A 13,656-nucleotide genomic window follows, 5' to 3' on the forward strand; every position below is an offset into this window, starting at 1 on the left:
CCCTCAATCAGGGGTGTCCCACCCTGAGAGCCCCGGTCCGGGTTCAATAGGTCACCCTCAATTTGGGGTGTCCCCCCTGTGGCTGGAGGGCCCCAATCCAGGGTCATAGGTCACACTCAGTATCTTGTCTTCCCGTTGGAGTGACCCCCCCCTTCCCCCCAAAAAACACAACTGTAAACCAGGGACTTTTCCAAAACCTCGTTTTAATGAACAGAGCTCAGACCCAGGCCGGGAGAGGCGCAGCTCGGACAGCACCGTCCACACGCCCGTCCGTCTCCCTCTGTAGCTCACTCCTCCTCCTCCACCGCCAGTACAGCACGCCGGCTGGCGCTCGGACCCGTCTTCCCTTTCAGCTCGGAATTCGGTTATTGCAGAGGAATCCCGAGGGAAAGAGGCCAAATACGCAAAACCGCTCGCCGGAAAATACGACACAGGTACAGAGTTCCCTTCTGAGGACACTCACACACTGACACACACACACAGGTACAGTTCCCTTCTGAGGACACACACACACTGACACACACTGACACACAGGTACAGTTCCCTTCTGAGGACACTCACACACTGACACACACTGACACACACGTACAGTTCCCTTCTGAGGACACTCACACACTGACACACACTGACACACAGGTACAGTTCCCTTCTGAGGACACTCACACACTGACACACACTGACACACACACACAGGTACAGAGTTCCCTTCTGAGGACACTCACACACTGACACACACACACAGGTACAGAGTTCCCTTCTGAGGACACTCACACACTGACACACACTGACACACACACACAGGTACAGAGTTCCCTTCTGAGGACACTCACACACTGACACACACTGACACACACACACAGGTACAGAGTTCCCTTCTGAGGACACTCACACACTGACACACACACACAGGTACAGTTCCCTTCTGAGGACACTCACACACTGACACACACACACAGGTACAGTTCCCTTCTGAGGACACTCACACACTGACACACACTGACACACAGGTACAGTTCCCTTCTGAGGACACTCACACACTGACACACTCACACACAGGTACAGTTCCCTTCTGAGGACACACACACACTGACACACACTGACACACAGGTACAGTTCCCTTCTGAGGACACTCACACACTGACACACACACACAGGTACAGTTCTCTTCTGAGGACACTCACACACTGACACACACACACAGGTACAGTTCTCTTCTGAGGACACTCACACACTGACACACACACACAGGTACAGTTCCCTTCTGAGGACACTCACACACTGACACACACACACAGGTACAGTTCCCTTCTGAGGACACTCACACACTGACACACACGTACAGTTCCCTTCTGAGGACACTCACACACTGACACACACACACAGGTACAGTTCTCTTCTGAGGACACTCACACACTGACACACACACACAGGTACAGAGTTCCCTTCTGAGGACACTCACACACTGACACACACACACAGGTACAGTTCCCTTCTGAGGACACTCACACACTGACACACACTGACACACACACACAGGTACAGAGTTCCCTTCTGAGGACACTCACACACTGACACACACACACAGGTACAGTTCCCTTCTGAGGACACTCACACACTGACACACACTGACACACACACACAGGTACAGAGTTCCCTTCTGAGGACACTCACACACTGACACACCCACAAAGGTACAGTTCCCTTCTGAGGACGTGGAACACCAAGACAAACACACACACCCACACAGGTACAGTTCCCTTCTGAGGACGTGGAACACCAAGACAAACACACACACCCACCCACACACACAACAACAGGCCTTTGAAAAGGTCCGGACTGAGATCCCTTCTGTCACTTCCCTAGCGTCAAGGCCTGGTGCCTCCGGCTGGGAGCTCAGCGCGGAGAGTGGGAGCGAGCTTCCCTTCGTCCCGAGATCGGGGGTACGAGCCCCGACTGTACCCGCCGAGGGGGGAGGGGGGAACGCCCTCTGTAGAGCCCCAGTTCAGGGTCATAGGTCACCCTCAATCGGGGGTGTCCCACCCTGAGAGCCCCAGTCCAGGGTCATAGGTCACCCTCAATTTGGGGTGTCCCCTCTGTGGCTAGAGATCCCCAATCCAGGGTCATAGGTCTCCCTCGATTAGGGGCGTCCCACCCTGAGAGCCCCTGTCCAGGGTCATAGGTCACCCCCAATTAGGGGCGTCCCACCCTGAGAGCCCCTGTCCAGGGTCATAGGTCACCCCCAATTAGGGGCATCCCATCCTGAGAGCCCCGGTCCAGGAAGTACGAACACAGCGACCTCACTGGTATCCCTCTCTCTCTATACACACGCGTGTGAGTTACACCCACGTGCACAAGCTGTGTGAAACTACAAATCCAGGCTCTTCTGGATGAGTGATCAGACCTGCTCAGATAACGTGCAAATTCCTCCTGTCTGATACCCCCCCTGCCAGGGCAGAATCCTGCTGACCTAACAAAGATAATACCCTCAGGCCTGGCCTTGACACTGAAAGGGGCACACACAGGCACAGGAGAGACACTCAGCCCAGAGACGAACACTTTAAACACACACAGGAGACACACTCAGCACAGACAGCACACACACACACAGGAGAGACACTCAGCCCAGAGAGCAAACACTTTAAACACACACAGGAGACACACTCAGCCCAGAGAATAAACAATTTAAACACAGGAGAGACACTCAGCACAGACAGCACACACACAGGAGAGATACTCAGAGCAGAGTGCACACACACACACACACAGGAGAAACACTCAGAACAGAGTGCACACACACACACAGGAGAAACACTCAGAACAGAGAGCACACACACACATAGGAGAGACACTCAGAGCAGAGAGCACGCACGCACGCGCGCACACACACACAGGAGAGACACTCATAGCAGAGAGCGCACACACACACACAGGAGAGACACTCAGAGCAGAGAGCACACACACACACACACACAGGAGAGACACTCAGAGCAGAGAGCACACACATACACAGGAGAGACACTCAGAGCAGAGAGCACACACACACACAGGAGAGACACTCAGAGCAGAGAGCACACACACACACAGGAGAGACACTCATAGCAGAGAGCACGCACGCACACACAAACAGGAGAGACACTCATAGCAGAGAGCGCACACACACACAGGAGAGACACTCAGAGCAGACAGCACACACACACAGGAGAGACAGCCCACACCCACACTCCGATCGACAGTTTCACAACCCACGCAGGTGTGAAACACCATAGAGAAAACAAAACCGGATGTGAATACAGAGGCCGAGAAGCACACCACTTCTTCTCGATCGTTACTCTCACATCTGGACAGACGATTGAGCACAAAGGAAAGAGAACACATCCTTACAAAACACGCGTTGTACTGGGCAGTAACGGTGTGTGTGTGCGTGTGTGTGTGTCTCTACGTGAGCCACTTCTCTATACAGCCTGTGTACACCGTCAGGTTGGAGTGCCACTTGGTGTGGTAGACTCCTGGGAAAACACAGACCACCAGGTCACCCCTGGACTGCAGCGTCCGGAGGCCAAAAGAGTCCTGTATATACACCTGAGAGAGAGAGAGAGAGAGGGGGGTTAATACACACACTGACTGGACACCCCAGTACATGAACACTGCACTGAGAGAGAGAGGGGTTCATACACACACACAGACTGGACACTCCAGTACATGAACACTGCACTGAGAGAGAGAGAGGTGTTCATACAGACACACTGACTGGACACTCCAGTACATGAACACTGCACTGAGAGAGAGAGGGGTTCATACAGACACACTGACTGGACACTCCAGTACATGAACACTGCACTGAGAGAGAGAGAGGGGTTCACACAGACACACAGACTGGACACTCCAGTACATGAACACTGCACTGAGAGAGAGAGAGGGGTTCACACAGACACACAGACTGGACACTCCAGTACATGAACACTGCACTGAGAGAGAGAGAGGGGTTCACACAGACACACAGACTGGACACTCCAGTACATGAACACTGCACTGAGAGAGAGAGAGGGGTTCACACAGACACACAGACTGGACACTCCAGTACATGAACACTGCACTGAGAGAGAGAGGGGTTCATACACACACACTGACTGGACACTCCAGTACATGAACACTGCACTGAGAGAGAGAGGGGTTCATACACACACACTGACTGGACACTCCAGTACATGAACACTGCACTGAGAGAGAGAGAGGGGTTCATACACACACACTGACTGGACACTCCAGTACATGAACACTGCACTGAGAGAGAGAGGGGTTCATACAGACACACTGACTGGACACTCCAGTACATGAACACTGCACTGAGAGAGAGGGACACAATCTATCAGTAATCAATGCTAAATCTGTTAGGCATCGTCTACAGTCTGTCTACAGCAGATCAGCACAGGGCTTCCTGACGAGACCTGTCGGAGAACTAACACTCTGGCTGAGGCCCTAGAATCAGCCCCATTAACAAGACCTCCAGCGGTAATCATTCTCACCTGCTGCTCCTTCAGCTCCACCACGGTTTCGTTCTCGTTGTAGAAAGCAAAGTGACTGAGAGGAGGGAAAAGAGAGAGAGAAGGAGAGATTAGAGGCAAAACGAGTTCAGGAGGGAACTCACCCGAGCCCAGAGGATCACAGCTCGGATCTGGGGAGAGAGACAGCTCTCACCATCAGCTCTTCCGGGAGTTTTGACCTGGCAGTGAAGGCACTGAGGGAGAAGGCACTCAGGGCTTTCTACGCAATAAGAAAGAGGCTCTTCAACATCAACCCACCAACAAGAATCTGGCTCCAAATACTTGAAAGTGTAATCCAACCCATTGCCCTATACGGCAGTGAAGTGTGGGGTCCCCTCACAGACCAGGATTACACCCAATGGGACAAACACCCCACAGAAACTCTGCACATGGAGATCTGTAGAAACATCCTCCGTGTGCAGAGAAGAACTCCTAACAACGGGTGCAGGGCCGAATTAGGCCAGTACCCACTATTGATAAACATACAGAAAAGAATATTCAAGTATTGGCTACACCTAAAAAACAGTGACCAAAATTCCTACCACCACAAAGCCCTGCTGAGCCAAGAGCTGAGCCCAAAACAGAGCCCCCTGAGCCAGCTGGTCCTGAGGCTCACCGACCTGAGCCACACCGACACTAACCAGCCTCAGGACAGCACTGCTAGAGCACCACAACCCAGACTCAACCACATCACAGCACAGATCAAACAGCAATATCTCACACACTGGGACACACACACACAGACACAACATAAACTGGAATGTTACAGAACCTTAAACAGACAATACACACTAGCTGAATATTTGACCAAAATAAAAAATAACAAACAGAAACAGACCCTGACGAAGTACAGGCTCAGTGACCACAACCTGGCCATAGAAACTGGGCGACACAGGCAGACCTGGCTGTCCAGAGAGGACAGGCTGTGCTCCCACTGCCAGCGGGGAGAAATAGAGACAGAGGTGCACTTCCTACTGCACTGTGACAGATACTCTGGGATTAGAGAAACATTCTTCCCTAAATTCAGAAATCTAATCCCAGAGTTCCCACACCTGCCAGAATCACAACGGGTCCCAATCCTACTGGGAGAGGGAGGAGGGAACTCAGTTGAACTGGCAGCCCAGTATGTGATCTCCTGTCACAGCCTGAGGAACAGTGAGTCTGTCTCCCAATAATGCTCCAGCCGCCTACAGAATATGTCAATATTGTATAATATGTCTTTGTTGTAAATGTCTGTAATATGTCTGTAGATTTTATTTTACTTCTATTTTTGTTTTGTTTCATGTAAATATCATTACTTTCATTTGCTTTGGCAACACTGATTGTACCCATCGGTCATGCTAATAAAGCACCTTGAATTGAATTGAATTGAATTGACAGAGAGAGAGGAGACACAGATACAGGGGAAGAGAGGAGGAGAGTGGAGGAGAGTGAGACAGGGAGAGAGGAGAGAGAGACAGAGACAGGGTAAGGAGAGGAGGAGAGAGAGACAGAGAGAGAGGGAGAGGAGAGTAGGGAGAGAGAGAGAGAGGAGACACAGATACAGGGGAAGAGAGGAGGAGAGTGGAGGAGAGTGAGACAGGGAGAGAGGAGAGAGAGAGACAGAGACAGGGTGAGGAGAGGAGGAGAGAGAGTCAGAGAGACAGAGAGAGGGAGAGGAGAGTAGGGAGAGAGACAGAGAGAGAGGAGACACAGATACAGGGGAAGAGAGGAGGAAAGTGGAGGAGAGTGAGACAGGGAGAGAGGAGAGAGAGACAGAGACAGGGTAAGGAGAGGAGGAGAGAGAGACAGAGAGAGAGGGAGAGGAGAGTAGGGAGAGAGACAGAGAGAGAGGAGACACAGATACAGGGGAAGAGAGGAGGAAAGTGGAGGAGAGTGAGACAGGGAGAGAGGAGAGAGAGAGACAGAGACAGGGTGAGGAGAGGAGGAGAGAGAGTCAGAGAGACAGGGAGAGGGAGAGGAGAGTAGGGAGAGAGACAGAGAGAGAGGAGACACAGATACAGGGGAAGAGAGGAGGAAAGTGGAGGAGAGTGAGACAGGGAGAGAGGAGAGAGAGACAGAGACAGGGTAAGGAGAGGAGGAGAGAGAGACAGAGAGAGAGGGAGAGGAGAGTAGGGAGAGAGACAGAGAGAGAGGAGACACAGATACAGGGGAAGAGAGGAGGAAAGTGGAGGAGAGTGAGACAGGGAGAGAGGAGAGAGAGACAGAGACAGGGTAAGGAGAGGAGGAGAGAGAGACAGAGAGAGAGGGAGAGGAGAGTAGGGAGAGAGACAGAGAGAGAGGAGACACAGATACAGGGGAAGAGAGGAGGAAAGTGGAGGAGAGTGAGACAGGGAGAGAGGAGAGAGAGACAGAGACAGGGTAAGGAGAGGAGGAGAGAGAGACAGAGAGAGAGGGAGAGGAGAGTAGGGAGAGAGACAGAGAGAGAGGAGACACAGATACAGGGGAAGAGAGGAGGAAAGTGGAGGAGAGTGAGACAGGGAGAGAGGAGACAGAGACAGAGACAGGGTGAGGAGAGGAGGAGAGAGAGTCAGAGAGACAGGGAGAGGAGAGAAAGACAGGGCTGGAAGAACATCCTGCCGGAGACACAGACGGACAGACGAGACAAGATGAACCGAGCGTCCCACACCCACCTGGACTGCCAGGGCGTGATGACTCCATCGTCAGGGCCCCCGATCAGAACCAGCTTCTTCAGGCGCAGGAAGTTCTTCTTCCACACTGCGGGGGGGAGAGAGAGAGAGGGGGGCTCATGCTGGGGCCCCGGTAGGCAGCGAGAGGCCCGCAGACAGCTCCGTGCCAGATAACCGATCAGGTGGGGGAGGAGGAGGAGAAAGAGGAAGAGGAGGAAGAGGAGGAGGAGGCTGGGCGGGCGCCCCTTCCTACCTGTGGAGTTGGGGTTGGGGCGCTCGCTGTTGACCACGGCCAGGAAGTCGCTGCTGTTGACATACAGGTCCCTGTGGTGGGGGTCTGGAACAGGCGAAGACGACGTGGGGTTAGCGTGCGTCCTGAGGCTTGACCGTCTCTCTCTCTCCCTGTTTGCCCCCCCCCACTCCTCCTTCGTTTCGTCCCACGAGGGGGGGGGGGGGGGCTGGAGGTCGATCACACCTGCCTCACCCCTGGAGTGACCCGCCAGACTGGAGTGGAGCGCGACACTGGTGTCAGCGGTGGGATGGCGACTTCAGCATCGCCCCAGCGACTTGTGCTACAGCCTAGAGCATAACAAATCCTCAACGCTACTGCCACACGCGCCTGCAGTGACATGTGACCCCCCTTAAGAGCGATCGGGGGATACGGGAGTGAGACCGACCCTCGTTGGGACCTCTGTACCCCTCGTGTCCCTACCCGAAACGTGATGACGCACAGCAGACAGAAAATGAAGCCCCCCCACCCCACCCCCCTCTCTCACCGTTCCAGTAGTTACAGATGGACACTTTCTGGCCCACGGCGCTGTAGCAGAAGCGAAACAGGTTGGACTTCACGAAATGAGGAAACAGGTACTTCAGGTAGTCTGTGTCTGGAGAAAAGAACAGTCGATCACATAAACTGATTGCATTTCGACCAGTCAATTCCGCCATTGACAGCTGGCATCAGCTCTGCCACCACAGATACAGCGATAACCATCACCCCTGTCACTGCAGATACAGCTGCTACCATCACCTCCGTCACCCCAGATACAGCCGCTACCATCACCTCTGTCACCCCAAATAGTTACTACAGTCACCTCTGTCACCGCAGATACTTACTACTGTCACCTTTGTCACTACAGATACAGCTACTACCATCACCTCTGTCACTGCAGATAGTTACTACTGTCACCTTTGTCACTACAGATGCAGCTACTACCATCACCTCTGTCACTGCAGATAGTTACTACTGTCACCTTTGTCACTACAGATACAGCTACTACCATCACCTCTGTCACTGCAGATAGTTACTACTGTCACCTTTGTCACTACAGATACAGCTACTACCATCACCTCTGTCACCGCAGATAGTTACTACTGTCACCTTTGTCACTACAGATGCAGCTACTACCATCACCTCTGTCACTGCAGATAGTTACTACTGTCACCTTTGTCACTACAGATACAGCTACTACCATCACCTCTGTCACTGCAGATAGTTACTACTGTCACCTTTGTCACTACAGATACAGCTACTACCATCACCTCTGTCACCGCAGATAGTTACTACTGTCACCTTTGTCACTACAGATACAGCTACTACCATCACCTCTGTCACTGCAGATAGTTACTACTGTCACCTTTGTCACTACAGATACAGCTATAACCATCAGACAGTTACTACTGTCACCGCAGATAGTTACTAGTCACCTGTCACTGCAGACAGCTACTACTATCACCTCTGTCACCGCAGAGACAGCTACCACCATCACCTCTGTCACCCCAGATAGTTACTACTGTCACCGCAGATAGTGACTACCGTCACCTCTGTCCCTGCAGATACAGCTACTACCATCACCTCCGTTACTGCCAGTACTGTCCTACTGCTGCTGGTATTACTGCTCCAGATGGTACTGGCACTGCTGTCGAGAGAGCGAGGGAGAGCAGACCCTGACCTCCGTACTGTCCGGCCTGCGGAGAGGACAGGGAGATGAAGGAGTCGACGTTGTGATCTGGGAGGGTGGAGAGGATCCCCCGACACACCAGCCCCCCTGAGAGAGAAAGAGAGACAAGAGAGCCAGGTGTTGAGACAGTCAAACTGGGAGACAGACCATGTGCTCCTTTAACGAGAGAGAGAGAGACAGAGTGAGAGGAGAGAGACTGGAGAGGGACAGAGATGGAGAGGAGACAGGAGAGGGAGAGGAGAGAGACTGGAGAGGGACGGGAGAGTGAGAGGACAGAGACTGGAGAGGGACAGAGGGAGAGGAGACAGGAGAGGGAGAGGAGAGAGACTGGAGAGGGACAGGAGAGTGAGAGGAGAGAGACTGGAGAGGGACAGAGGGAGAGGGAGAGGAGACAGGAGAGTGAGAGGAGAGAGATAGGAGAGAGACAGAGTGAGAGGAGAGTGGAGAGGGACAGGAGACGGGAGAGTGAGAGGAGAGAGACTGGAGAGATACAGAGTGAGAGGAGAGAGACTGGAGAGGGACAGAGAGGGAGAGGAGACAGGAGAGTGAGAGGGAGTGAGGTGAGAGTGACACACAGAGATACAGATGGCGTTCAGTCCCACAGTCGAACACCGCCGTGTGCCCCTGTACCCTGAGAGTAGCAGATGAGGTGCACTCCGTCTGCAGCGTTCTGCATGATGGGGTAGATGGCCTCTTTAAACCCCTCCACCTGCTTCCACAGCGGCTGCAGGCTGGCGCTGCGGTCGAACAGGTCGATGACCGTCACATTGGTGCCGGGGTGGGACTGCAGCACGCAGAGAGAGACAGAGAGCAGGGTTAACGGCCCGTCTCGCTGAGGGCCCGTCTCGCTGAGGCAGAAGCAAGTGTGTGTCTGTGTGACCCTGTGTCCGTGTGTGTGCGTCTATGAGGCAGTGTGCGCCTGTGCTACTCTGTGTGTGTGTGTCTATGAGGCAGTGTGCGCCTGTGCTACTCTGATTGTGCGCGTCTATGAGGCAGTGTGCGCCTGTGCTACTCTGTGTGTGTGTCTATGAGGCAGTGTGCGCCTGTGCTACTCTGTGTGTGTGTCTATGAGGCAGTGTGCGCCTGTGCTTCTCTGTGTGTGTGTGTCTATGAGGCAGTGTGCGCCTGTGCTACTCTGTGTGTGTGTGTCTATGAGGCAGTGTGCGCCTGTGCTACTCTGATTGTGCGCGTCTATGAGGCAGTGTGCGCCTGTGCTACTCTGTGTGTGTGTCTATGAGGCAGTGTGCGCCTGTGCTACTCTGTGTGTGTGTCTATGAGGCAGTGTGCGCCTGTGCTTCTCTGTGTGTGTCTATGAGGCAGTGTGCGCCTGTGCTACTCTGTGTGTGTGTCTATGAGGCAGTGTGCGCCTGTGCTTCTCTGTGTGTGTCTATGAGGCAGTGTGCGCCTGTGCTACTCTGTGTGTGTGCGTCTATGAGGCAGTGTGCGCCTGTGCTACTCTGTGTGTGTGTCTATGAGGCAGTGTGCGCCTGTGCTTCTCTGTGTGTGTCTATGAGGCAGTGTGCGCCTGTGCTACTCTGTGTGTGTGCGTCTATGAGGCAGTGTGTGTCTGTGAGGCAGTGTGTGCCTGTGCTACTCTGTGTGTGTCTATGAGGCAGTGTGTGTCTGTGTGACCCTGTATGTGTGTGTCTGTGAGGCAGTGTGTGTCTGTGTGACCCTGTGTGTGTGTGTGTGTGTGTGTGTGTGTGTGTGTGTGTGTCTGTGTGACCCTGTGTGTGTGTCCCTGTCAGTTCTTCTAAAATGACCACAGCTCCAACCAGACCAGGTCTTCTGAAAGAGCTCTCCGGGTCGGGTGGGGAACTCGGGAGTTTTCTTTAGCACTTTGCAAGGGCCGAAAAGAGAATTTCCCCCTGCCCAAACTTCCCCCTTTTGGGCCGTTTCGTTTTCTAACCGGACAGGCGCCGGCCACCACCAACGCCGCAGGTTTCGGGCCACATAAGACAACAACAAAAAAAAGAAACGAAAAAGGATTTTTTTTAAAAAACCCCGCCGTTAACGGCATCTTCCTTTCCGTTTTCGCTATCTTTAACGGCTCCCGACTTACAAAGTGGGGGGCTTTGAGTGGAGTGCCCAGAAAAGCGCTATATAAGTGTATTTTATTATTATTATTAATTATTATTATTATTATTATTAATGTTATTATTATAAAACGGCGCAAACGGTGAGAAAACGAAACCGGCCCAACGGTCGGGCCCGCGCCGGTTCAAACTGCCCGCCCGGGCTCCTCGCGCCGCGGCGGTTGGAGGCAGAGAGACGAGGAGAGGGGAGGAGGAGGAGGAGGAGGAGGAGGGGGGACGAGGTTAATGGCGTTTAAAATAAAAAGAAAACAAACAAACTTTACGACGGAGAGGGCGTGACGGGCGTTGGCAGGAGGGGAGCTCGCATTACGCTTATCGCAGCGGTTTCCCGCTGGGAAGGCGGCCTCGCCGGCTCAAAGGGCCGTGTTGACCGGAGCCGGCCAGCCGCCGTGTCGCAACGGCCATTAGGAAACGCTTAACACGCCGCAGGCACACGGGAGGGGGGCTAGAGCGCCGGCTCCGGCCGCTCCTGGGCCGAAACTCGCCCTCCCGTCTCCGACTCCTCTCCCCCTGTGCCTCCTCCTGTCCTCCCGTCTCTGAATCCTCTCCCCCTGTGCCCCCTCCTGTCCTCCAGTCTCTGACTCCTCTCCCCCTGTGCCCCCTCCTGTCCTCCAGTCTCTGACTCCTCTCCCCCTGTGCCCCCTCCTGTCCTCCAGTCTCTGACTCCTCTCCCCCTGTGCCCCCTCCTGTCCTCCAGTCTCTGACTCCTCTCTCCCTGTGCCCCCTCCTGTCTCTGACTCCTCTCCCCCTGCCCCCCCTCCTGTCCTCCCATCTCTGACTCCTTTCCCCATGCCCCCCTCCTGTCCTCCTGTCTCTGACTCCTCTCCCCGTGTCCCCTCCTGTCCTCCTGTCTCTGACTCCTCTCCCTGTCCCCTCTCCTGTCCTCCCGTCTCTAACTTCTCTCACCCTGTCCCATCTCCTGTCCTCCCATCTCTAACTCCTCCCCCCCTGTCCCCTCTTGTTCTCCTATCTCTGACTCCTCTCCCCACGTCCCCCCTCCTGTCCTCCAGTCTCCGACTCCTCTCCACCTGCCCCCCCTCCCATCCTCCCATCTCTGACTCCTCTCCCCCTGTCCCCCCTCCTGTCCTCCAGTCTCCGACTCCTCTCCCCCTGTCCCCTCTCTTGTTCTCCCATCTCTGACTCCTCTCCCCCTGCCCCCTCCTGGCCTCCCGTCTCCGACTCCTCTCCCCCTGTCCCCCCTCCTGTCCTCCAGTCTCTGACTCCTCTCCCCCTGCCCCCTCCTGTCCTCCTGTCTGCGACTCCTCTCCCCCTGTCCCCTCCTGTCCTCCCGTCTGCGACTCCTCTCCCCCTGTCCCCTCTCTTGTTCTCCCATCTCTGACTCCTCTCCCCCTGTCCCCTCTCTTGTTCTCCCATCTCTGACTCCTCTGCCCCTGTCCTCCCGTCTCTGACTCCTCTCCCCCCCGTCCCCTCTCTTGTTCTCCCATCTCTGACTCCTCTCCCCCCGTCCCCTCTCTTGTTCTCCCATCTCTGACTCCTCTCCCCCTGTCCCCCCTCCTGTCCTCCAGTCTCTGACTCCTCTCCCCCTGTCCCCTCTCTTGTTCTCCCATCTCTGACTCCTCTCCCCCTGTCCTCCTATTCCTTTCTCTTCTCTAACTCCTCTCCTCCTGTCCCCCTCTCCCCCCCGTGTCTCCTCTCACCTGGTTGATGAAGCCCAGCAGGGTCAGGAAGTCCAGCGAGCTGTCGAACAGCCCGTGCACGATCACCACGGGCTTGTAGCCGAGCGCCGAGCCCAGCAGGCAGGCGGCCAGCAGGGGCAGCCAGGGGCGCCAGGGCCGCCGGGACCCCCCGGCTCCGGCTCCGGCTCCGCGCATCGCCCCCTCTCTCACCCGAGGGCCACCATGCGAGGACAGGCGAAGCGACCCGAAGCCCCTTCACGGGCTCAGCGCTGCCATTCCCCCGTGAAAACAAAACAAAACAAAACACCAGCGCTCCCTCTCTCTCCGTCTGTCTGCACGCCAGCAGAAATACAAAACCACAGCAGCACCCGGGCGACCTGCTTCACACGACGCCGTGAGAGGCGAGGGGCTGCTGCTGCTGCTTCTTCTCCGCCGCACAAGCTCCGCTGCCCCCTCCAGCGCAGACGGTAGTAACAGAAGTGCAAACACTCCGGGCTGCTGCTGCTGCTGCTGCTGCTGTCTGTCTCTCGCCGGCCGGCCCTCCTCCTTCCGAGATGCGCGCCCGTGACGTCACGTCCGCTCTGCCCGGGGTGTCCGTCGCGCTGTCTCTCTCTCTCCCCCCCTCCTCCTCCTCCTGCTGCTGCTGCTGCTGCTGCTTCTTCAGCCGAGCCCCGCGATAAAGGCAGGAGGGAGAGACCCCCCCCCCGTCCTCGCCCCTGATCGATTTTCTTTCGATCAGGCCAAGCCGGAGAACCCGTGGTGTTGTTGTTGTTGTTGTTGTTTGTGTTGTGTTG

At 55.0% G+C, this 13,656-nt stretch overlaps 1 protein-coding gene across 1 annotated transcript; it reads right to left on the reverse strand.

Moving 5' to 3' along the window:
• Positions 1 to 186: 186 nt before the first annotated feature.
• Positions 187 to 13,524, reverse strand: LOC148813490 (lysosomal thioesterase PPT2-A-like). Its single transcript, XM_088908387.1, has 8 exons — positions 12,884 to 13,524; positions 9,760 to 9,913; positions 9,121 to 9,216; positions 7,948 to 8,055; positions 7,425 to 7,508; positions 7,175 to 7,259; positions 4,524 to 4,578; positions 187 to 3,579 (listed from the first exon to the last, which is right to left on the reverse strand). Exons 1-8 carry the CDS (start codon positions 13,055 to 13,057, stop codon positions 3,436 to 3,438), a joined length of 900 nt encoding a protein of 299 aa, XP_088764513.1. The 5' UTR covers positions 13,058 to 13,524; the 3' UTR covers positions 187 to 3,435.
• Positions 13,525 to 13,656: the final 132 nt, after the last annotated feature.

The sequence above is a fragment of the Atractosteus spatula genome, assembly GCF_055471065.1.
Source record: "Atractosteus spatula isolate fAtrSpa1 chromosome 10 unlocalized genomic scaffold, fAtrSpa1.hap1 SUPER_10_unloc_1, whole genome shotgun sequence".
In the NCBI taxonomy this organism is placed as follows: Eukaryota; Metazoa; Chordata; class Actinopteri; order Semionotiformes; family Lepisosteidae; genus Atractosteus; species Atractosteus spatula.

Bases quoted from the DNA above. Each gene is read 5' to 3' on its own strand.
- LOC148813490 (XM_088908387.1), bottom strand. From the start codon at position 13,057: ATGCGCGGAGCCGGAGCCGGAGCCGGGGGGTCCCGGCGGCCCTGGCGC. The intron at 7,260-7,424 runs GTAGGAAGGGGC...TCCCCCCCGCAG, and splicing joins CCCCAACCCCAACTCCACAG to TGTGGAAGAAGAACTTCCTG. The intron at 4,579-7,174 runs GTGGGTGTGGGA...CCCTCCTCTCAG, and splicing joins ATCACGCCCTGGCAGTCCAG to TCACTTTGCTTTCTACAACG.